Source organism: Rhinopithecus bieti, unplaced genomic scaffold (assembly GCF_001698545.2).
Source record: "Rhinopithecus bieti isolate Rb0 unplaced genomic scaffold, ASM169854v2 scaffold_20154, whole genome shotgun sequence".
Lineage (NCBI taxonomy): Eukaryota > Metazoa > Chordata > Mammalia > Primates > Cercopithecidae > Rhinopithecus > Rhinopithecus bieti.
Window position 1 is genome coordinate 381,762 of NW_016809732.1, and position 23,970 is coordinate 405,731.

At 39.2% G+C, this 23,970-nt stretch overlaps 1 protein-coding gene across 1 annotated transcript in view; it reads right to left on the reverse strand.

Moving 5' to 3' along the window:
- FANCI (FA complementation group I) overlaps positions 1–23,970 on the reverse strand; it is a 68,933-nt gene that overhangs the window by 19,542 nt on the left and 25,421 nt on the right. Inside the window, 9 exon segments of the mRNA XM_017890148.1 lie at positions 2,404–2,526; positions 4,672–4,786; positions 7,047–7,117; positions 7,577–7,707; positions 10,097–10,184; positions 12,289–12,469; positions 15,207–15,343; positions 16,010–16,102; positions 20,911–21,037. Coding sequence (XP_017745637.1) covers positions 2,404–2,526; positions 4,672–4,786; positions 7,047–7,117; positions 7,577–7,707; positions 10,097–10,184; positions 12,289–12,469; positions 15,207–15,343; positions 16,010–16,102; positions 20,911–21,037 — 1,066 coding nt within the window.

Below are 23,970 nucleotides of genomic sequence, written 5' to 3' on the forward strand. Positions count from 1 at the left end.
GAGGTTGGTTTATGAGGTTTAAGGAAAGAAGCCATCTCCATAACATAAAAGTGCAAGGGGCTGGGCGCGGTGGCTTACACCTGTAATCCCAGCACTTTGGGAGGCCGAGGCGGGTGGATCACGTGGTCAAGAGATTGAGACCATCCTGGCCAACACGGTGAAACCCAGTATCTACTAAAAATACAAAAATTAGCTGGGCGTGGTGGCATGAGCCTGTAGTCCCAACTACTTGGAAGGCTGAGGCAGGAGAATCACCTGAACCTGGGAGGTGGAGGTTGCCGTGAGCCGAGATTGTGCCACTGCACTCCAGCCTTGCGACAGAGTAAGACTCAAAAAAAAAAGTGCAAGGTGAAGAAGCAAATGCTGATGGAGCAGGTGAGGCAAATTATCCAGAAGATATAGCTAACATAATTGATGGAGGTGGCTATATTAAACAGATTTTCAAAGTAGATGAAATAGCCTTATATTCCAAGAAGATTTTATCTGAGACTTTCCTAGCTAGGGAGGAGAAGTCAATGCCTGGCTTCAAAGGACAGGCTGTCTTGTTAGGGGTTAATGTAGCTGGTGACTTTAAGTTGAAGTCAATGCTTATTTACTATTCCAAAAATCCTAGGGCCCTTAAGAATTATGCTACATCTACCCTGCCTGTGCTCTATAAGTGGAAAAACAAAGCCTGCATGATAACACATCTGTTCATAGCATGGTTTACTGAATATTTTAAGCCCAGTGTTGAGACCTACTGCTCAGAAAAAAAAAAAAAAATTCCTCTCAAAATATTATTGCTCATTGATAGTGTGCCTAGGCACCTAAGAGCACTGATGGAAATGTACAGAAAGATGAATGCTGTTTTCATATATGCTACCACAATATCCTCTGGGTAAGTTATATGCTACTCACAACTTAGTAGTTGTATTTCTCTTAGCTGTACTATCATAATAACGAGTGATTTAATCAGACATTCAGTAAACTGTTGAAAATCCAGTGCAAAAAGAAGTTGCTTTTATAAAAACTAAGTTAGGCTGGGCATGGCGGCTCACGCCTATAATCCCAACACTTTGAGATGCCAAGACAGGTGGATCACTTGAGGCCAGAAGTACAAGACCAGCCTGGTCAACATGGTGAAATCCCATCTCTACTAAAAACACAAAAATCAGCTGGGCATGGTGGCGCACACCTGTAATCCTAGGTACTGGGGAGGCTGAGAAGCAGGAGAATTACTTGAACCCAGGAGATGGAGGATGGAGGTTGCAGTGAGCCGAGAATTGTATCACTGCACTCCAGCCTGGGTGACAGAGCAAGACTCTGTCTCAAAGAAAAAAAAAACTAAGTTAAATGTTTGGAAAGTCAGTCTCTCAAACCAGTTTCTGATAAATTAGGGGTAAGACAATTGTAAAAAGAGAAAAAACTGAAGCTATCTAAAAGATTTTTGTACTAAACTGTCTGAAGTAGCTTGAAGTTTTTATACCACTTTAGGTAAACACAACTTTGAAACTGTAGGCAATAAATTAAGGGTATGGGTTTGTATGAGAGACAGGAAGTAAACTTGTACTCAATAACAAAACAAAACAAAGGACTTGGTCTTAAGACTGGCAAATTTATTGTACATTTAAATATTTCAAATTAAAATAAAATATTTAAGGTCTATCCACTGTGTTTTATGATTCCTCACCTTAAAAACCTTAAATTTTTTTTTTTTTTTTTAGAGACAGAGTCTCACTGTGTTGCCCAGGCTGGAGTGCAGTGGTGCGATCTCGGCTCACTGTAAGCTCCACCTCCTGGGTTCATGCCATTCTCCTGCATCAGCCTCCCAAGTAGCTGGGACTACAGGTGCCGCCACCACGTCCAGCTAATTTTTTGTATTTTTAGTAGAGACAGGGTTTCACCATCTTAGCCTGGATGGTCTCTATCTCCTGACCTCATGATCTGCCTGCCTCGGCCTCCCAAAGTGCTGGGATTACAGGCATGAGCCACCGCACCCGGCCAAAAAAAATTTTTTTTAGAGACAAGGTCTCACTCTGTTGCCTGGGTTGGAGTGCAGTGGTGTGATCATAGCTCACTGCAGCCTCAAACTGCTGGGATCCTCCTGCCTCAGCTTCCTGAGGAGCTGGGACCACAGGCGCATGTCACCATACCCAGCTAATGTTTTTTATTTTCTTATTTTTTGTAAAGACTGAGTCTTGCTTGATCCTCCTGCCTTGGACTCACAAGGTGTTGGGATTACAAGTATGAGCCACTGTGCCCTGCCTTAAACAACTTTTTAACTAAACATCACTAGCTACTGGTGCTGACTACATCAAATAAGAGCATATCTACTATACTTTTATAATGAGGAAAAAAAATTACTAAAATAAAAAGAATTATTCATTGGGGGTTTGCTACATTCCTTCCATTCTACTGACTTACCTCATAAAGCATGAGTCGAACATCGGCTTGCTGGCTTAAGCATCTCCTCAAACCATCCATGATCTCAAGGCAAAAAGTTTCATTGGCAACAGAATTGTAATGACTGTGAACATCCACATGAACCTGAAAGGAAGACAGGCCAATTCATGTCTATCTTACCAAAGCAGTTTCCAATAAGGAGCTAAATAAGCCTATGTTCTTGGTCAAAAAAACTTAGCTTTCTCCACATGCCAAACCCCAGGGGTGAGACATACAGTATAATCATTACCATGCAGTAATAAGTGTCATTCTTATTCTGGTTTGGAATAAGAGAATTTTTAAGCATTTTAATAAAACTAACTGTTCCCATTCCTTAAGGTTTCCTTGACAATATCAATTGCTTAGGAAGGCACACTGCTTATTTCAAGCCACTAGAATCCAGTAGTAATAATATACATAATTTTATTTAAAAGGTCTAACACTTCTTCAATAGCTAGAAGAATCTCACTCTTCCACAAATTCTAGAAAGGTTTAGAGGAAGACAGTCTTTTGTTTAGAAATGGACATGACAAAGAATTGACATCCTTTGTGTAAATTATATAATAAAATCAGCAATTATACACGAAGAATTCCTAATCCTTACTCCAGGTATCACAGTAATGTAGTTCATACTGCCTGAAGCCAAATCCTTCTTCCACCCTTTCTTGGTTATATAACCTTGGGTGAGTTATTTAACCTGGCTCAGCCTCAGTTTACCTATCCTTAAAACGGGATAATAACACACAAATGATACCTAGTGTTCCTAATATTTAATCTATGCTATAAGTTATAGACAAAGCTTTATGAAGTTATACCAAAGCAATAAACTGAGGATTCCTAGTCAAACTGTTATATATAAATATGTCTCCTATTTATAAATCTTATAGTACATCATTTAAATTATGAAGACAATTTTATTGCTCCAAAGCCTAGATTACCAGATTATAAAAAGTTTTGTTTTCTCAGATTACAAGGTGTAATATAATATGTGCAAAGTAAATAAATTGACATAAGAAAATAGGGATAATAATAGTATCTAGCCTCAGAGGACTGCTGTGAAGATTAAATGAGATAATAAATGTAAAGCACTTTAGCACAATATCTAGCACAGTGCTATCCAAAAGAAATATAATATGGGCCGGGTGCAGTGGCTCACGCCTGTAATACCAGCACTCTGGGAGGCTGAGGTGGGCAGATCACAAGTTTAGGAGATTGAGACCATTCTGGCTAACACGGTAAAACCCTGTCTCTACTAAAAATACAAAAAATTAGCTGGGTGTGGTGGTGAGCACCTGTAGTCCCAGCTACTTGGGAGGCTGTGGTAGGAGAATGGCATGAACCTGGGAGGCGGAGCTTGCAATAAGCCGAGATTGTGCCACAGCACTCCAGCCTGGGCGACAGAGCGAGATTCCGTCTCAAAAAAAAAAAAAAGAGAAAGAAATATAATATGAACCACAAATGCAAGCCATATATATAATTTTATATTTTCCAGTAGCCACGTTAAAAAAGAGAAAGAGGTAAAGGCAATTTTAATATTTTCTGTAACCCTACACATACAAAATTCTCTCTGAAGATGTAATCAATATTAAACATTATTAGATTTTTATATTCTTTTATTTCAAAATCTGGTATGAAGGCTGGGTGCGGTGGCTCAAGCCTGTAATCCCAGCACTTTGGGAGGCCGAGACGGGCAGATCACGAGGTCAGGAGATCGAGACTATCCTGGCTAACATGGTGAAACCCGTCTCTACTAAAAAAATACAAAAAAACTAGCTGGGTGTGGCGGCGGGCGCCTATAGCCCCAGCTACTCTAGAGGCTGAGGCAGAAGAATGGCGTAAACCCGGCAGGTGGAACTTGCAGTGAGCCGAGATCCGGCCACTGCACTCCAGCCTGGGTGACAGAGTGAGACTCCGTCTCAAAAAAAAAAAAAAATCTGTTATGAATTTTGCACGTATAGCACAACACAATGTGGACTAGTCACATTTCAATCAAATGTTCCATTTAGTAGCCACACTGAGGATAGGGGCTTCCATACTGGATAGCACAGTTTAGCATACAATAAATCTGCCATTAATAAGTGTTAGCCAATATCATCATCATTATCATCACCATCATCATCATCATCATCAGACTCTTTAGTTCTAGGATCATTCTTACAACCATAACAGGAATAAAAGAAAACAGCGTGCATTTCATCAGTGCACATGAATGATACGCACACACTACAAGTTAACATAAATAATCCTTACCTGACTGAAACTAAGAGACTGACTGCACTGAGAGGATGACAGGCTGCCTAAAACTTTGAAGTTCTTCAGGAGCAGCAAAAATCCAGCAACTGCACATTTTCGGGCATCAAGCTGGCTAGCTCAGAAATAGAGAAGTTAACAAACCTATTTCACAGGAATATGCTTCTGGGTCAGAAAAATACAGCTAGTTGCATACAGAGAAGGCATATGTATACACAATGAAGCGTAGAGCAAAACAGTGAATTTATGTACTCAAAATAAAGTATCAACTGTTCAAAGCAATTTATAGTACAGAAATTGAACTGACATTTTTCATTACTTAACTCATGATACTCTATTTCCTTCTATCCTGCTCTCAAGTCTGTGTGAGGAGTAAGAATAAGAGTGCAGAGAGACTGCAAAATTGGCTGGTTACTCAAATGTAGGAAATCGCTGATTTTAAGCCCCAGTACTCAGTAGGAGAAACAGAATGGGGAACCTCACAAGGACATACTTTCTTCCCCTCCAGATGGCTAGACACCGAAGAAGGAAAAATACTTTTGCCTGCAGCTAACCAATAGAAATTACTTAAAAACCTTCACCAAACCTTCCACTTAGACATTGATAGCACCCATCAGATGGCCAAATTATTATTTACTGGACCAAGCCTTTTCAAAACTATCAAGCAGACAGTCAGGTCCTGTGAAGTGTGCCAAAGAAATAATCCCCTGCACTGCAGGCCATACATTTGAATCCCTATACCTTTAACCTCCTTGTTAAGTTTGTCTCTTCCAGAATCGAAACTGTAAAACTACAAATGGTTCTTCAAATGGAGCCCCAGATGCAGTCCATGACTAAGATCTACCGCGGACCCCTGGACCAGTCTGTTAGCCCATGCTCTGATGTTAATGACATCGAAGGCACCCTTCCCAAGGAAATCTCAACTGCACAACCCCTACTAGGCCCCAATTCAGCAGGAAGCAGTTAGAGTGGTCATCGGCCAACCTCCCCAACAGCACTTGGGTCTTCCTGTTGAGAGGACAGACTGAGAGACAGAACTAGCTGGATTTCCTAGGCCGACTAAGAATCCCTAAGCCTAGATGGGAAGGTGACCACTTCTACCTTTAAATACGGGGCTTGTACCTTAGCTCATACCTGACCAATCGGATAGTAAAGAGAGCTCACTAAAATGCTAATTAGGCAAAAACAGGAGGTAAAGAAATAGCCAATCATCTATTGCCTGAGAGCACAGCAGGAGGGACAAGGATTGGGATATAAACCCAGGCATTCAAGCCAGCAACAGCAACCCCTTTGGGTCCCCTCCCTTTGTATGGGAGCTCTGTTTTCACTCTATTTCACACTATTAAATCTTGTAACTCCAAAAAAAAAAAGAAAAGAAAAGAAATTGCTGATTTTGCCATGTTTGAAGGAGTGCTTCCCTTCATATGCTCTCTTTCATCATAGGATAATGTAGTACTTGATGCCATGTAAACTCTCCATCCAGAAAATGTCACACTCATCTTCTCACTGAGGCTCAATGACTAATACATGTTAAAGATGTTACAACATAGTATCTCAGTCTCTTCACCATGCCTTTGGGTGAGGAGTAACAAAAACTGTTAATTCTAGAACAAAGATAATAGCATATGGCTTAGTTGTTCCTTTGGACACCCATGAATATATTATAATATGGCCAATGTGATATTAATTGGGTATCTTATCCTCAAAGTACCAAATGCATTTCACATATTACTGTCTTATATTTTTAGGAGATGGTATGATCATCTCTAGCTTATATACTAAGAAATAAAGGAAGAGATGTTAGGAGGGATTGGCTAAGCTACAAATAAAACTCATTCCCCTCAACAATTAATTTGATCTTCTAGCCTCTAGATCATAATTCAGATGTTCACTAAAATGAGATTCTTAAGTATATTCTTCTTGACTAAGTTCCAAAGCAGTCCCCTTGGAACTGCTGCCAGCTCAGGTTTCAGAGTATTTGGCACTAGAACATTATCCTGAAGATTATTCTAACGTAGCAGAGTAAAGTACTTGACATCACAAGCTCTGATATTAGAACTGACTTTGAATCCTTGCTCCACCACCAACTATTGTTTTAGGTTTGGAAAGTTACTCATCTTCTCTAAGCCTAAGTTTTCTTATCTGTATGTAAAATGGGAATTGCAATAATTCTTACTTCATAGGGTTGCTCTGAAGACTAAATGAAAAAAGCTTACAAAGGACTTAGCAAAATGCCTTATTTGATGAAATTGCTCTGCGGGGCTGGGAATTCACATGATCACTGTGAACAGGTGGTACTAGGAGACGGCAGAGATAATTTTAGCCTCAACATTAGAGGGCGACATCTTCCTATGATATAAAAAGATGCTACATACTTGGCAAACATAGCTTTCCGAAGAACAAGTATCAAGGAGTCTCTCATTGACATGCTGACTTTGAGAAGGGGCTGAAAAAGAATCAGTGGGTAAAGACAGAACAAGTTTGCTTATTAGCCTTAGCTCATTTCCAATACTGTTACCATATGGCTTCTATAAGGAAGCTTACTTCTGTTTTATATATGCTTTAATGTTTATTACAGTTAACAAGGACAATAGTATACTTTGTAACACTACAATGAAACTGGTTGTGAATGCCTTTGTAAATCTATTATACTCAATAATGTTCTAAGAGAGTTTTAATTATTTCATTAACTTGAAAATGAGTTGACAGAATAGTGCTATGGATAGTAAATAAACCTGGAAAACAGTCTTGCTCAATGCTCTTGCCCTTTTAATGCAAATTTTATATTTCAGACTAAAGTGGAATAGATTTCTTGGACATATATATTTATACAGAAATGCATCAGACTTCCACTAGACAGTTAAACCTCAGTTTTGGCAAGTTACTTGGGAATCTGAAGACTTACCTGCACTGCCTTAAGTAGCCTTTGTACAGTCTGAAGGGGCAGAAAGGACAAATAGTCAAAAGCTTCTGTGACTTTAGAAGAACAACTTTGAAGAACTAAGGGTGCATACATGACGATATTTGAAAGCAGGTCTGAAAAACAGAATCTATAATCAGTTGCCTCAAATAACTACAGATGTTTGAAATAAAAGAAAAATAACGAGAAAGAAATGTAAGTCTTTTGCTTCCTTTCTCAAATAAGTCAAGTATACTGCAATACAAATTTCTACTGATTCTATATATACTTTTTCTCCAATGTAACCAGGATAATTTTAGCTTTTTTCTGTGATAGTTTCAATTTCTCTAAAAATTAAACTGCCTAAATAAAAGAAAGGAAGAAACCGATTACACTCCTAGACATAAGTAGTAGCACACATCTTCATACTTCTAAGCTAAAATAAATCAATAAATATTTCTGAATTTTTAGGATGTGCAAGCATAATATGGTCCTATTAGGAACATAAGAGTATAAAACATAGTCTTTCTTCAAAAATTTTAATAATTTAGTTGGAAGTAAAAAAAATTTTTTTTTTAAGAATTAAAGAGGTAAATCACAGAGCAATATCAAATATCTAATAATTCCAAACATAGTTTATTGCCTACTAAATGGTAAAAGGAGAGTTTAAATAGGAGTTCAAAGGAAGAAGAGATCATATATTAGGAAAGCAATGAGAAGGAACTTAAACTAGGTTCTAAAAGATGGGGAACATTTAAATGCACAAAGAACCAGAAAGGCCTACATATATAAAGGGAAAAGTATGGTAAAGGTCTGAGAAAGGTAAGCATAAGACATATTCAGAAGATGGTAGGGAAATCAATGATGCTGGGGTGAAGAATCCAGGAAAGTAAATAACTGACTTTAACATTGGAAAGGTAGGTTGGGATCAACTTGTCAAGGACTTTCAGTGCCAGGATAAAGAGCTGATGATTTGGCCAGGTGTGGTGGCTCACGCCTGTAATCCCAGCACTTTGGAAGGTCGAGGCAGGTGGATCATGAGGTCAAGAGATTGAGACCATCCTGGCCAACATCACGGTGAAACACCATCTCTACTAAAAATACAAAAATTATCTCGGTGTGGTGGCGCATGCCTGTAGTCCCAGCTACTTGCAAGGCTGAAGCAGGAGAATTGCTTGAACCTGGGAGGCGAAGGTTGCAGTGAACTGAGATCATACCACTACACTGCAGCCTGGGTGACAGAGACTCCATCTCAAAAAAACAAACAAACAAAAAGAGCTGACAATTTATTAAAGAACATATTGATGATTTTGTAGTCATAAAGTGGTATTTTAGGAATACTAACCTGTGGTAATATGCAGGTCAAATTGCTGAAGGGAGAAGAAAAAGCCAGGAAACCAGTTAGAAAGCTGTGGTAGTAGTCTAAATTCAAGGTTGTAAGAATGGGAACTAGACAGTGGATGTGAGGTTGGGGGAAGGAGGGAATAAAAAGATAGAAAAAAATAACAGTATGAGGCAGAAAAATGACAGAACTTTGGACAGAACCAAGTGTGTTTGAGAAAATAAAAGGTAATTCCAGCCTCCAGGACCTGGAGAGCCATGCTTTAAATAATGGAAATAGGAGCAATGGAAAGGAAAATTTGTTTGAAGGGAACTGTATTATATTTGAGGTAAAAGAAAAACTGGTCACAGGCAGGAAAAGAAGCAAACTCTTACAGTAATCAGAGAACTTACCTAAAAAAGTTTCAGGGGAGTTATAAACAGTGATGAATGACATAGAGAAATTTTTAAAATTGGTGATTAAGACCAGTCAATTTAGACATTAGGAGTTACGTATTAAAAACAGCAAATTCAGGCTGGGCATGGTGGCTCAAGCCTGTAATCCCAGCACTTTGGGAAGCTAAGCTGGGTGGATCACCTGAAGTCAGGAGTTCGAGACCAGCCTGGCCAGCATGGCGAAACTCTGCCTCTATTAATAATACAAAAATTATCTGGGCGTGGTAGCATGCGCCTACAATCCCAGCTACTGAGGAGGCTAAGACACAAGAATTGCTTGAACCCAGGAGGCAGAGGTTGCAGTGAGCTGAGATTGTGCCACTGCACCCCAGCCTGGGCAACAGAGTGAAACTGTATCTAAAAAAGAAAAAAGCAAAAAAAAAAACGCAAATTCAGAGGTTACCAGAGACAAACGCTGTGCAGTCCAAATGTCAAGGCTAAAAGGACTAGGAAGTCAATGAGTGGCAGCAGAAGGACAGCATTCATTTGAGAGGTATTAATAATAAGAGAAAATGTTGAGGCAAAATGGAAGTTTTACTTACTGGTTAATTGTTGCTTTCCTTACTGACAACTACAGCCTTTTTGACAATTGACAATCCCAGACAACATAAATGGATTTGCTTTATTGGCATCCTATCAAAGATACTGCATTTAAATGCTCATTCAATTTTTTTTCCCAGGACCAAATGATTATGACATTTAAATGAAAATATTTCTAAAAACTTTATTCATCCTTTCAAAGTTTAATACCTAAGAAATGACTGATGGGAGAAGATGCTCTGGTAACAACCCTGTTGAGGACCTGCTCCAGAATTTCTTGTCTGATCATCTCATGGATCTAAAAAGAACAGAATAAATAAAATATTCCTGGGTGACCTTCAGCTTTTAAGTATATCAATGCATGTCAGGCAGGATGAAGAACAGTTTGGATATGGGTAAAACTCAAAAACTCAGAATATAATGTGAATCACCTGGAAAGACAGAATCATTCAACTTTCCCCTTGTTCTGTGCTTCGATGATTCATTAGTAGGGTAAATACCATGTTTATTAGCCTAAAAGTACAGATCACATTAAACTATTGCTAATATAAGGTTCAGCATCAAACAGGACAAATTCTACTTAGGTATCCATTACCTGACAATATCCATATTCCTGACAGTACACATAACTTTTATTCTAAAAATTAAAATGTAAAAGCCCATGAAAATTTCTAGAAACTTAAAAGATCTTCCCTAACCCGTCTCAGTTTCTAGAAGCACAGCAGTTGCTGTTAAAAAGACCCATTCTGAATTTTCACTTAAATTTTAGTTAAAATTCTTACTTGAACTTAATTATTTTATGAATTAACAGACTAATTTCGTTCAGACCTCAGACTGTTAGTGACTTAGTAGCAATTTATAAAGATGACTTGATAAAGCTGACATCTATGTGAAATCAAATGGAGCCTCTTTAGTTTTGAAAAATAATAAATACAAAAACATACTCTAAGATAATGTCTTTAACAATATCACTGCCGGGCGCGGTGGCTCAAGCCTGTAATCCCAGCACTTTGGGAAGCCGAGATGGGTGGATCACGAGGTCAGGAGATCGAGACCATCCTGGCTAACACCGTGAAACCCCGTCTCTACTAAAAAATACAAAAAACTAGCCGGGCGAGGTGGTGGGCGCCTGTAGTCCCAGCTACTCGGGAGGCTGAAGCAGGAGAATGGCGTAAACTCCGGAGGCGGAGCTTGCAGTGAGCTGAGATCCGGCCACTGCACTCCAGCCTGGGCGATAGAGCGAGACTCTGTCTCAAAAAAAAAAAAACAAAAAAACAAAAACAAAAAAAACAATATCACTATAAAGCAGGGTAATTTATATTACATCATCAAATACACTTACAACTCTCAAGAACTATTCTGACATTTACTTCATAGTTCTGGATTAGAACACTAGATTTACATTTAGATCAGCCTCCCAAATAACATTTTCAGCAGACACTCTTGGTGTGTAGCTACACTAAACAACTGAACATCAAGAAGACTTAGAGGAATTACTAGCAAAGTTGTGTAGCCTCAGATATGATCTATCATTTTTTTATTCAAAAGAAAATACATTTTTGAAAACTGTTTTGGAAATTAAGATTGTCAGTGATAATTTGGTAATAATGTCAAAAAAAAATGTAAATTTCCCATTTTGGGTTCTTCAGAAACAATGAACCAATAAGTATGACTTTTTTTCTTTTTTTTTTTTTCCTGAGATAGGGTCTTACTTTGTTACCCAGGCTGGAGCACAGTGGTGCAAACACAGTTCACTGTAGCCTTGACTTCCTGGGCTCAAGCGATCCACCTCAGTCACCCAAGTAGCAGGTGTGCGCCACCATGCCTGGCTAATTTTTGTATCTTTTGTAGAGATATTGTTTCGCCACGTTGCCCAGGCTGGTCTCAAACTCCTGAGCTCAAGTGATCTGCCCACCTCAGCCTCCCAAAGTGTTGGGATTATAGGCTTGAGTCACCATGCCCAACCAAGCATGATTCTTTTTTTGTTTTATTTTCAGTAAAAATTCTTACAGCATGATTCTTTAAGCTTGATGCTCTACAGTGACCTAAAAAAATTTCTTCTGTGTAAAGGAACAGCATTAAAACAAAATAAAACAAAAACTAGAAATGGTTTACTGCTGGAAAAAGGAAAAGTCATGAAAAGCTATCTTATATTCAAACTTCTAGGTCAGAAGCAATTGGATTATGCAGAATAAATGAAAAACTTACATAAAAGAATAAGAAAGTTAAGTATTCCATCAAACTGGATCTATAATGTTTCAATATTATCCTAATCTCTGTCATATATCCTCTGTCAAACTAATACTCAAATTTCCTTGTCCAGCAAACTCCCAGGCAAATGCCAAGCCCTACTTGGATTATTTAAACAAAATTAGGGAGTGGTTGCCAAAATAGTGTCTCACCTTAAAAGTTTCCAACAGGATATTAGCTCCGAGCTTACATGCATGCTGGTTTGGCATTCTAGAAAGACTTGAGCTGGTTTCAATAGTTTTTCCATCATGAACCTTCTTTGGCCCGTATGAATCCATCAAAATGAAACCAAGTTCAACGAGGCCCTGAGTAACATGGTCCCAACTATGAACGCTACAAGAAAACAAAGCTTAGTTAAAAAAGAAAAACGTGGTAAGATATCTTACCTTTGTACTCAATGCCCTGTTACACATTTCCCAAACTTGACCTGGATAACCAACATACTCTGCATATAAACCTTTTCTTTACACACATCATCTGACAGAATTCTGAATTCCTAAATGTACCATAATGGGAATAGCAGGCAAGTGGTCTCCAATGACAGACAGAGTACTGGGAAAATCCAGAAGCTAGAGAATATTCAAAACCATACAAAAGAAACTGGAATATTTCAATATGATGACAATTAAAGATTCGCATTCAAGATTTCATGATGAGAAGTTCATTGCTGCCTCTTCTATTACCCTACAGCACTGACAACGCTTATGTAGAGGCTTACAAATTAGCTCCTCTCCCTAGACAGAGATTCTGTAAGAGAGAGGTCATAGTATAGTCATATTTTTACCCACATTGCTTAACACAAGGGTGGCATATAAAAGACACTCAGTAGATGTTTATAGTATAAATGGATGAATGATCTGGTGTCAACAGCATGAGCTAAAACTACAAATAATCTTTTGTAAAGGAGTAGAATCACTGGTGGTTTTATACCACTTAATGTTATACCCCACAGTGGAAATAATGTGCATATAACCTTTATCCATTATATCTACCTGTTAAATTGTAACAAATTATAATGCAGCACTACAGAATGAAGTAGATAGTTATGGATAAATTATAACATTTTAACAGAGTTAACAATATTCATACTCTGAAGAGCCAAAAATTCAATTACGTAAAATGGAGAATGCATTATTTAAAGGTTCATTAACTGACTGGGGCAAGCATGTGTAACTAACCAGCCAGTTATTTTACAGGATCTAATAAGGCTATCCAAATCTCTCCCAGCTGAGGTTTGGTCCCACCTGCTGACAAGTACCCACTCCAGGCTAATTATACATGGAGATACTTTCAAGTCCTATAATGGTTGAGACTTTCAGAAAATGGGCAGCTTTCCAGGAATTTCCTAGTTAGTGAGTACCTGTTTCTTTAGCCCCATTTGAAGAGATTGGGTTGGGAGAATACTGGAGACACAACTATAAGCCTCAGGAAAAAGAATAATCAGATACAAAGATTAAAAAGCTTTAAGGCAGCCAAGCGTGGTGGCTCACGCCTGTAATCCCAGCACTTTGGGAGGCCGAGACAGGTGGATCAGGAGGTCAGGAGATCAAGACCATCCGGGCTAACACGGTGAAACCCCGTCTCTACTAAAAATGCAAAAAATTAGCTGGGCGTGGCGGTGGGCACCTGTAGTCCCAGCTAATCGGGAGGCTGAGGCAGAAGAATGGCGTGAACCTGGGAGGCGGAGCTTGCAGTGAGCCAAGATCGTGCCACTGCACTCCAGCCTGGGCGACTGAGCAAGACTCCGCCTCCAAAAAAAAAAAAAAAAAAAAGCTTTAAAAGCTTTAAGGCCTATCAATGGGTAAAACACTCAAACAATAAACTCTAATTTCAAATTTGCCCTACTGCAAAGCTCATGTAAATTCAATCTATTAATAAACAAGAATTCCGGGCCTAGAAGAGACCTACCATAAATTATGCTTAAATTATGAAACTTTAAAATATATTTAATGCATAATGAAAGCATGACATAGTAAAGACTGTTAGAACAGCTAATGCATATCCTGAAATTAAAATAAAAACCAGGATAGTTACTGATGTTTTCCATGTGGTTTTAAATGAATTTGTCTAAACTGGCTAATCAATAATTCAATTCCAACCATAAGCTCCAAATTTCAACAAAGTAAATAAAACTCTTAATGTTTTTTACTCACTTTAAAAAAAGGCCATTAGCCAGATGCAGTGGCAGGCACCTATTGTCCCAGCTACTTGAGAGGCTGAGGCAGGAGGATCAGTTGAGCCCACAAAATCAAGTCCAGCCTGGGCAACATAGTGAAAAGTTCCTACGTCTCCAGGAAAAAAAAAAAAGAAGAAAGGCCAAGCCAGGCACAGGGGTACATGCCTATAGTCCCAGCTACTGAGGTGGGAGGATCAGTTGAGGCCAGGAGTTCGAGACTTTACCGTGCTATAATAGAGCCTGTGAAGAGCCATTGCCCTCCAGCCTAGGGAACATAGTGAGACTCTGTTTCCTTTAAAAAAGAAAAGAAAGGGCCCAGACCGGTGGCTCAAGCCTGTAATCCTAGCACTTTGGGAGGCCAAGGCAGGTGGATCGCTTGAGCTCAGGAGTTCAAGACCAGCCTGGGCAACATGGCGAAACTCTGTCTCTACAAAACACACAAAAATTACTTGGGCATGGTGTAGCATGCCTGTAATCCCAGGTACTCGAGAGGCTGAGGTGGGAGGAATGCTTGAGCCTGGGAGGTCAAGGGTGCAATAAGCCAAGATTGTGGCACTACACTCCAGCCTGGGCAACAGAATGAGACTGTTTCAAAAAAAAGTGGAAAGAAAGCAAAGGAAAACAGAATTGTAGTATCATGAAATAAACAATAGCACCTAATTCAGTTTTGTATGCTTGCTGTCAAGGTGGCCAAGAAACCAGATCCTGAGATTCAAGGATATTTCCATAGGGAAAAAGTATGCTCTACCAGTTTTAAGAAATTGAACCTTGATGTGTGAAGTCAACAGCTGTAAGTCATCAGTTTCCCCTCATAGCCTGCAAGTATGATACCACATTGCATTTTCTAACATTAAACACCTTATAAACCGTTTGAGATACGGTTCACCAACTTACCTATTCTTTACCACTTCCAAGATCATGGTTGAAACATAAGACCTATGAGGAACTAGATTCTGAAGAAATTTTGAGCCTTGGAGGAGTTGAAGATCCTTAAAGCTCTTTACAACCGAAGTCTTTAAAAGATCAAGCACCTTGGGTATAGTTAATAAAAATAAATAAATAAATAAAAGATCAAGCGCCTAATGAAATAAGAAAATAAAGCAAATATTATAGCTCATGCTATAAATCTTAACCCTATAACTGTTCCTATGAGCTGCCATTCACTATATCCCTATGACAATTATTTTAACTAGATGAAGATGTTACAAAAATTATGACGTTCAGTGGGAACTTTAAGGAGTTGAAGACAAGCCTTCCTTAAGCAAAAAGGGGGAAAAAAGGCTAAAAGTCAGTATAAATATTACCCACAACCTGGAACAATATAAGAAAAAAAGGGTAAATTTCATCCTTGCAACTAACCTATTCTTGGAAAGCTACAACATAATAAAACTGTTGGTGAATACCCCGCTAAATTGTCCCTTCCTCCAATTTGGGCTGTGTGATATCCTTCCACTCTTATTCCCACCTCACCACCTAGCTTACCATACAATAGGAAATGGAGGAATAAACCAAAAACCTGTAGAAGTCTTCCATCAGTCCCCTGAGAACAGAGGGGACATGCATGTCTTATAGCAGCTTTGCTGCTGGCAGAAAGGGGGTAAAATTGTTTAGGAAAGGATACAACAAAAACAGATTTCTGTGCTTTTTTCTTTTTTTAACAACTACAAAAGGAAACAAAATGGCATTAAAAAAAATACCTGGTCCTGAAATCTTTGTATTCTTGTTACAGAGAGAAGAAGAGCAATGCTGAAAGGACTTAAGTTATTTTTGGAATCTCCTTGCTGTCCTGCCTAGAAAAGAGCAACCAAAAGGAAGTCATTACTTACATTTTCTTTCTTTTTTTTTTTTTTTAAAGATAGGGTCTCACCCTGTTGCCCAGGCTGGAGTGCAGTGATGCAATCATAAACCACTGCAGCCTTGATTTCCCAGACTCAAGGGATCCTCCTGGCTTAGCCTCCCAAGTAGCTGGGACTACACCATGCCTGGCTAATTTTTTAATTTTAATTTTAATTTTAAATTTTTTGGAGAGATGAAGTCTCACTGTGTTGCCCAGGTGAGTCTCAAACTCCTGGCCTCAAGTGATCCTCCCACCTTGGTCTTCCAAAGTGCTGGGATTACAGGTGTGAGCCACCACACCTGGTCCCATTACATACATCTTAAAAGTATAACAGCCTATTTAACAATAAGTCCCTTGGCCGAGTGTCGTGGCTCACACTTGTAATCCCAGCACTTTGGGAAACTGAGGCAGGTGGATCACTTGAGGTCAGGAGTTCAAGACCAGTCTGGCCAACATAGTGAGACCCCCATCTCGTAAAGTACAAAAATTAGCTGGGAGTGGTGGCGCATGCCTATAATCCCAGCTACTCAGGAGGTTGAGGCAGGAGAATCACTTGAATCTGGGAGGCGAAGGTTGCAGTGAGCTGAGATTGCGCCACTGCACCCCCTACCAAAAAAAAAGTCTCTATGACTCAAAGGATATAAAAAAATATTTTTAGTAATAAAAAATAAAATAGGTTCTTGAATGGATCAGAAATCCAAATGTAAGAGCAAAATTATAATACTTTTAGAAGAAAACATATAGAAAAATTTCAAGACTTTGGATTAGGTAAAGATTTCTTAGATACAATACGAAAAGCATAATTTGTACAAGAAAAAATTGATAAACTGGACCTCAACAAAATTTAAAACTTTTGTACTTCAAAAGATACCATTAAGAAAATAAAAAGACAAGTCACAGACTGAGAAAAAATATTTGCTAATTATATACCTGATAAGGAACTTGTCACCATTCATAACAAAGTTATTGAAAAAATAAAAAAGAACTTGTTAGTAGAATATACAAAGAATTTTAATTAAGAAGACAAACAACACACTCAAAAAATGGGCAAAAGATTTGAATAGACATTTCACCAAAGAAGATTTTAGAACAGTTAATGAGCACATGAAAAGATGCTCAATTATCACCAGTCATTAAGAAAATGCAAAGTTAAACCTCAATGAGGTACTGTTTCATACCCATTAGAATGGATATAATAAAAAAGACAGACAACAAATGTTGGCTAAGAGACAGAGAAATAGGAACCCTCACACAGTGATAGTGGGAATGTAAAATGATACTGTTTTGGAAAGCAGGCAGTTTCTTAAAAATATAAACATAAATTTCTTATACAAGCCAGCAGTTCTACTCCTGGGTATATGCACAAAAGAAATAAAACATATGTCCACACAAAGACTTACATGTGAATGTTAGTGGCAGCATTATTTGTAGTAGCCAAACAGTAGAAAAAATTCAAATATCCACCAGCAGGGAGACTGCTAAATAAAACTCACATATATCCACACAATGGAATACTATTCAACAATAGAAAGAAATGAGCCTGATATGGTAGCTCACACCTGTAATCCCAGCTAGTTGGGAGGCTAAGGCAGGAGGATCACTTGAGGCCAGGAGTTCACAGCAAGACCTCTGTCTCTTAAAAAAAATTTTTTTAAAATTAGCCAGGCATGGTGGTGTGCGCCTGTGGTCCTAGCTAGTCAGAAGTCTACAGTGGGAGGATCACTTGAGGCCAGGAGTTTGAGGGTGCAGCGAGCCATGATCACAGATATTGCACTCCACCCTAGGTGACAGAGTGAGACCATGTCTCTTAAAACAAACAAAACAGTAAAGAAATACTGATATACACTACAACACAGGTGAACCCTGAAAACATTACACTTCATGAAAGTAGACATACACAAAAGACCACATATCATATAATTTCATTTATACAAAATATCTAGGAAAGGTAAATCTATAGAGACAGAAAGTAGATTAGTGGTTACCTGGGGCTGGGAGTGCTAATGCAGACTAAATGGGCATAAAAGATCTTACAGGGTGATAAAAATGTTCTAAAATTGGATTATAGTGACAGTTACGAACTAGGTAAACTTATGAAAAACATCACTGGATTGCATGCTTAGAATAAAATAATTTTATGCTATGTAAATTGTGCCTCAAAAAGTTTAAAAAATACATTTTCAAGGCCTAGAAAAGATGATACCAATAAAACAAAAAATATATAAAATAAAACATCAATCAAACAGAAAACAAAAACAAAACAACAGAGTGGATCAAAATACATAAAGCTGGTGAAATGGCCAGTAATATAGTTACTACGAACCTAAATTTAAAAAAGAGTGAACAGATACAGAGAAGATAAATTAAAGCCTACTCACAGATTATGGTCTTTAAATATCCTTTCCTACAAAAAGGGACCCAGGGCTTTTTAGAGACATGGTTGGCATCAGGATGGGGCAAAGAAAGTACTATGGTGAGCCTTGGGCATATCATGCCACAGCTCAAAGACTAATGGGGTCACATCAAAAGAACACATAAGCTGACTTGAAGGATCCAACTGGCTAAATTTGGGTAATTTTATGCTCAAAACAAATAACGACAGTAATGAATAATGAGTACATTGAATTTAAAAAGGTTCATGAGTGCATAATGATATTCAAAACAATAGGGAAAGGAGAGGCTCTTTTTACAGAAGAATGCCAGCTAATAATGTAGAAAGAAAGATGCAATTAAAATTTTCTAATTAAAATCAGAATCCCTTGGGAACAGATTGTGAGGACAAAAAGAAAAAAATTATAAAATATAAAATTCAAATTCCTGGTATAATTACTGATTTAGGTCAAGAATCATCAATAGACAGGAAAACGAAAACCACTGTGTGAAATGTTGTTGGGAAAAGGATTTTCAATACTATCTCGAACTATGACCCTATAGATTCCTTTCTAATTACAAAGGGATACATATATACTTATAAATGAAGAAAATCGATGGTCATTTTCTTAAAAGCAAATGATTTAGCATCACAAATAGTAAGGTAGTTAATACTATGTTCCTCCTGATGTAATGCATAGAACAGTGGTTGGCTAACTACAAAAAGCCTGTTGGCCAAATCCAGCCCACTACCTGTTTTTGTGCAATCCATGAGCTAAGACTGGTTTTATGGTTTTAAATGGTGGGGGGGGGGGGGAGGAATCAAAGGAAAGCCAGTGCAGTGGCTCACGCCTGTAGTCTCAGTACTTTGGGAGGACAAGGCAGGCAGATCACTTGAGGCCAGGAGTTGAAGACCAGCCTGACCAACATGGCGAAACCCCACCTCTATTAAAAATACGAAAATTAGCCAGGCATGGTGGCATGCACTTGTAGTCCTAGCTACTTGGGAGGTTGAGGCATGAGAATCACTTGAACCTGGGAGGTGGAGGTCGCAGTGAGCCAAGATTGGGCCATGGCACTCCAGCTCGGGTGAGAGTGAGACTGTGTCCAAATAAAAAACAAAAAACGAAGAATAATATCCCACAATATAAAAATGGAATAAAATTCAAATTTCAGTGTCCATAAATAATGGGAAAACAGCCACACTCAGTACATTTTGTCTGTGGCTGCCTTCTTGCTGCAATGGTAAAGCTGAGTAGTTGTGACAGAACCTGCATGGCCTGCAAAGTATAAAATATTAGTATCTGGCCCTTGCAAGAAAATGTACACAACATCACTTACGAAGTATTCAAGTCAAAAATGTTTAACTTGAACCCAGTCATGAGGAAACAATCAGATAAATCCAAAAATGTGGGACATTACACAAGTGGGCTGATGCTTCAAAAAAATCAGTCTAAAACTAGAAAGACCAACCAAATGCAATGCATGAAGCCTGATGAGAGCCTGGAGCAGAGGGGAAAAAAACACAGCTGTAAAAGACATTTTAGAGACAACTGTGAAAATGTGAATAGGGAATATAAATTAAATAATATTATGGAATTATTGTTAATTTTCTTAGACGTGATGATGGTATTGTGATAATATGCCCTGTTCTTAGCAAGTTGAAATATTCAGGCATTGAGGTGTTAGGGTTTGGGTTTCTGCATCTTACTTTTAAATGTTCAGAAAAAGAATATGTATGAGAGAAAAAGTGAGGTAAATGTGGCAAAGCGTCTAATAATTGGTGAATCTAGGTGAAGGGAACATAGGTGTTCTTCATGCTATGCAGTGTTTTAACTTTTCTGAGTTAGAATTTTCAAACTAAAAAGTTGGAGGAACAAATATATCTGTACACTACTTTTCTTTAATATAGTTCAAAACACCTGAGTTTTATTTTACTACTTTACAAATACTTCATGATGAATGACTTAGCATCACACAACTCCATGATCTACTACTAGATGCAACATCCTAATTCATAAATGAGAAAGCAGAGGCCATAGGTGACGGTCACATAAGATAGTGACACATAATCTACTTAGATTTTGAGTTTCCTGCTGAATAGTTCTCAGCTTTTTTTCTACTTTTTTGCATTAGAACATTTGAGGCTTTTTTAATAGACCTTTCTGGCTTGCTTAAGGATGTGGTATACTGCTAAAGTGAGGACTTTAAAAAAAAGGGAGTGTGGTAACGTGTATTTTCCACTTTTAAAGTTAAAAAAAAAAAGACATCCTCCACACCCAGAGTCATTTTACAGTATTTGTTTCCTGTCATTAACTGGCATAAAAGTAGCTTAAGTTCAAACACTTTCATTCAAAAGAGATGAAGATCACCTTACAAGTTTGGTGCTACCTTTAAGTGTTTCAGGAGTTCTCTGCCTAGTTCATAGTCCAATTTGATGGCAAACACAATGTGAAGAATAATGGTGCCTTCCACATGACGAAGTTCACCTGATGGCACAGTAACAACATCCAACAGCCTAAAAGATTCAACAGAAAGGTATGAGCTATAAGGTGTGGTGCCTCATGCCTGTAATCCCAGCACTTTGGGAGGCTGAGGCAGGCAGCTCACTTGATCCCAGGAGTTCAAGACCAGCCTCTACTAAAAGTTTAAAAAAATCAGCCCCATGTGGTGGCACGCCTGTAGTCCCAGCTACTTGGGAGGCTGAGGTGGGAGGATTGTTTCAGCCCGGAAGGTGGAGGTTGCAGTGAGCCAAGATTGCGCCACTGCACTCCAGCCAAGGCAACAACAACAAAAAGGTATGAGCTATGGTTTTTGAGTGAGAGACAAGGGCAGGTGCTACGATGAACAAGTAGACCAACTCAATCTAAACTCATACAATCACTGAAGGCAGGTGTTTACTAGAAATTCTACTGCCCAGTTCTCTAGTCCTGTCTGTCTGTTCTGTCTGTCTATCTACCTACCTACCTACCCATCCATCCATCCATCCATCCATCCATCCATCCATCCATCCATCCATCTGAGACAGGGTCTTGCTCTGTCACTCAGGCTGGTGTGCAATGGCATGATCATAGCTCACTGTAGCCTCAACCTCCCAGGCTCAAACGATCTTCCCACCTCAGCCTCCTGAGTAGCTGGGACTACAGGCATGGGCCGTTACGCCCAACTAATATTTCTATTTTTTGGTAGAGATGGAGTTTCACTATATTGCCCAGCTGGTCTCAAACTCCTGGGCTCAAGTGATTCTCATGCCTCAGCCTCACAAAATGTTGGGATCACAGGCATGATTTACTGTGTCCAGACTCCACTTCTTTTTACAAGATTTCATAAAATAAATGTCTATAGTCATAATTTCTTCTTTTTTATCTCACAATCTCTACCCAGTACAATCCAATTCAATCAGGTTTCTATCCTCTTTCTACCCTCACCCCCGCAATAACATTAGATTACTTTTTCAAGGGTCACAAATGACCTCCAAGTTGCCAAAAACAATAAAGTCCCACCTTAATTAACACCTCAGATCTGACACAATTAACTACTTCTTTCTTGAAAAATTTTCTTCTCTTAGCTTCCAGGGCATCATCACTGGCCTCTCCTCAAACAAACATTTTTTTTTTTTTAGACAAGGATTCATTCCCATTGCCCAGGCTGGAATGCAAAGGTGCAATCTCAGCTCACTGCAACCTCCGTATCCTAAGCTCAAGTGATTCTCCTGCTTCAACCTCCCGAGTAGTTGGTACTACAGGCATGCGCCACTGTACCCGGCTATTTTTGTACTTTTTGTACAGATGGGGTTTTACCATGTCATCCCGGCTGGTCTTGAACTCCTGAGCTCAAGCAATCTGACTGCCTCAGCCTCCCAAAGTGCTTGACCTTGAAATGGTGGAATGCCTCTGAACTCAGTCTTACGTTTCTTTTTATTCATGCTTTCCCTTGATAATCCCATCCAGTCTCTTGGCTTTAGTCCCTTCCAGTCTTATCCCAAGTTCCACCCTCTCCCTACTATTCCAGAGTACCTGGTTAATATCTCCTTATGGGACCCTAATATATTAGTGTGGTCAAAAGTGAGCTAATTAAAAAAAAAAAAAATGAGCTAATTATTTTCTCCAAAATCTAATTCTTTGTCAGCTTATTCTAATTTAGTATCTAAGACCACCTTCTCTGCTGGGTGTGGCAGCTTGCTCCTGTAATTCCAGCACTTTGGGAGGCTGAGGCAGGAGATTGCCTGAGGCTAGGAGTTCAAGACCAGCCTGGGCAACACAGTGAAACCCTGTCTCTAGAAAAAATTTTTAAAATTAGCCAGGTTTGGGGCAGGTGCAGTGGCTCATGCCCGTAATCCCAGCAGTTTGGGAGGCCAAGGCAGGCGGATCACTTGACGTCAGGAGTTCGAGACCAGCCTGGCCAATATAGTGAAAGCCCATCTACTAAAAATACAAAAAGTAGCCAGGCATGGTGGTGCACACCTGTAATCCCAGCTAGTAGGGAGGCTGAGGCAGGAGGATCGCTTGAACCCGGGAGGCAGAGTTTGCAGTGACCTGAGATCGTGCCACTGCACTCCAGCCTGGGCAACACAGTGAGACTTCATCTCAAAAAAAAAAAAAAATTAGCCATAGTGGTGGGTGCCTGAAATCCCAGACACTTGGGAGGGTGAGGCAGGAGAATCACTTAAACTTGGAAAGCAGAGGTTGCAAGGAGTCGAGATCATGCCACTGTACTCCAGCCTGGGTGACAGAGACTCCATCTCAAAAAAAAAAAAAAGAAAAAAAAAGAAAAAAATTAACCAGGCTTGGTGTCACGTGCCTATACTCCCAGCTACTTGGGAAGCTGAGGCTGGAGGGTCACTTGAGCCCAGGAATTAGAGACTACAGTGAGCTATGATGGTGCTACTGCACTCCAACCTGGACAATAGAACAAGACACTCTTAAAAAAAAAAAAAAAGAAAAAAAGAAAAAATAAACCACCTCTAATTAATTGCTCAAGCCAAACTAACTAAATTCTCTGTCTCTCGATTTCCATATCCATAAAATAGAGGTAAAATAGGGTTGTGAGGTTTAAAGTGCTTGGAATAGCACCCGGCACAGAATGAATACTCTACAAATGTTTGCTTAAAAAACAAAAATCTGGCCGGGCACAGTGGCTCACGCCTGTAATCCCAGCACTTTGGGAGGCCGAGGTGGGTGGATTACCCGAGGTCAGGAGTTCAAGACCAGCCTGGCCAATTTGGTGAAACCCCATCTCTACTAAAAATACAAAAAATTAGCTGGGCGTGGTGGCACATGCCTACAATCTCAGCTACTCAGGAGGTTGAGGGAGCAGAATCGCTTGAACCCAAGAGGCGGAGGCTGCAGTGAGCCGAGATCGTGACACTGCACTCCAGTCTGGGCAACAGAGCGACACTCCACATCAAAAAAAAAAAAAAAAAGAAAGAAAGAGAGAAAGAAAAAAAAAATC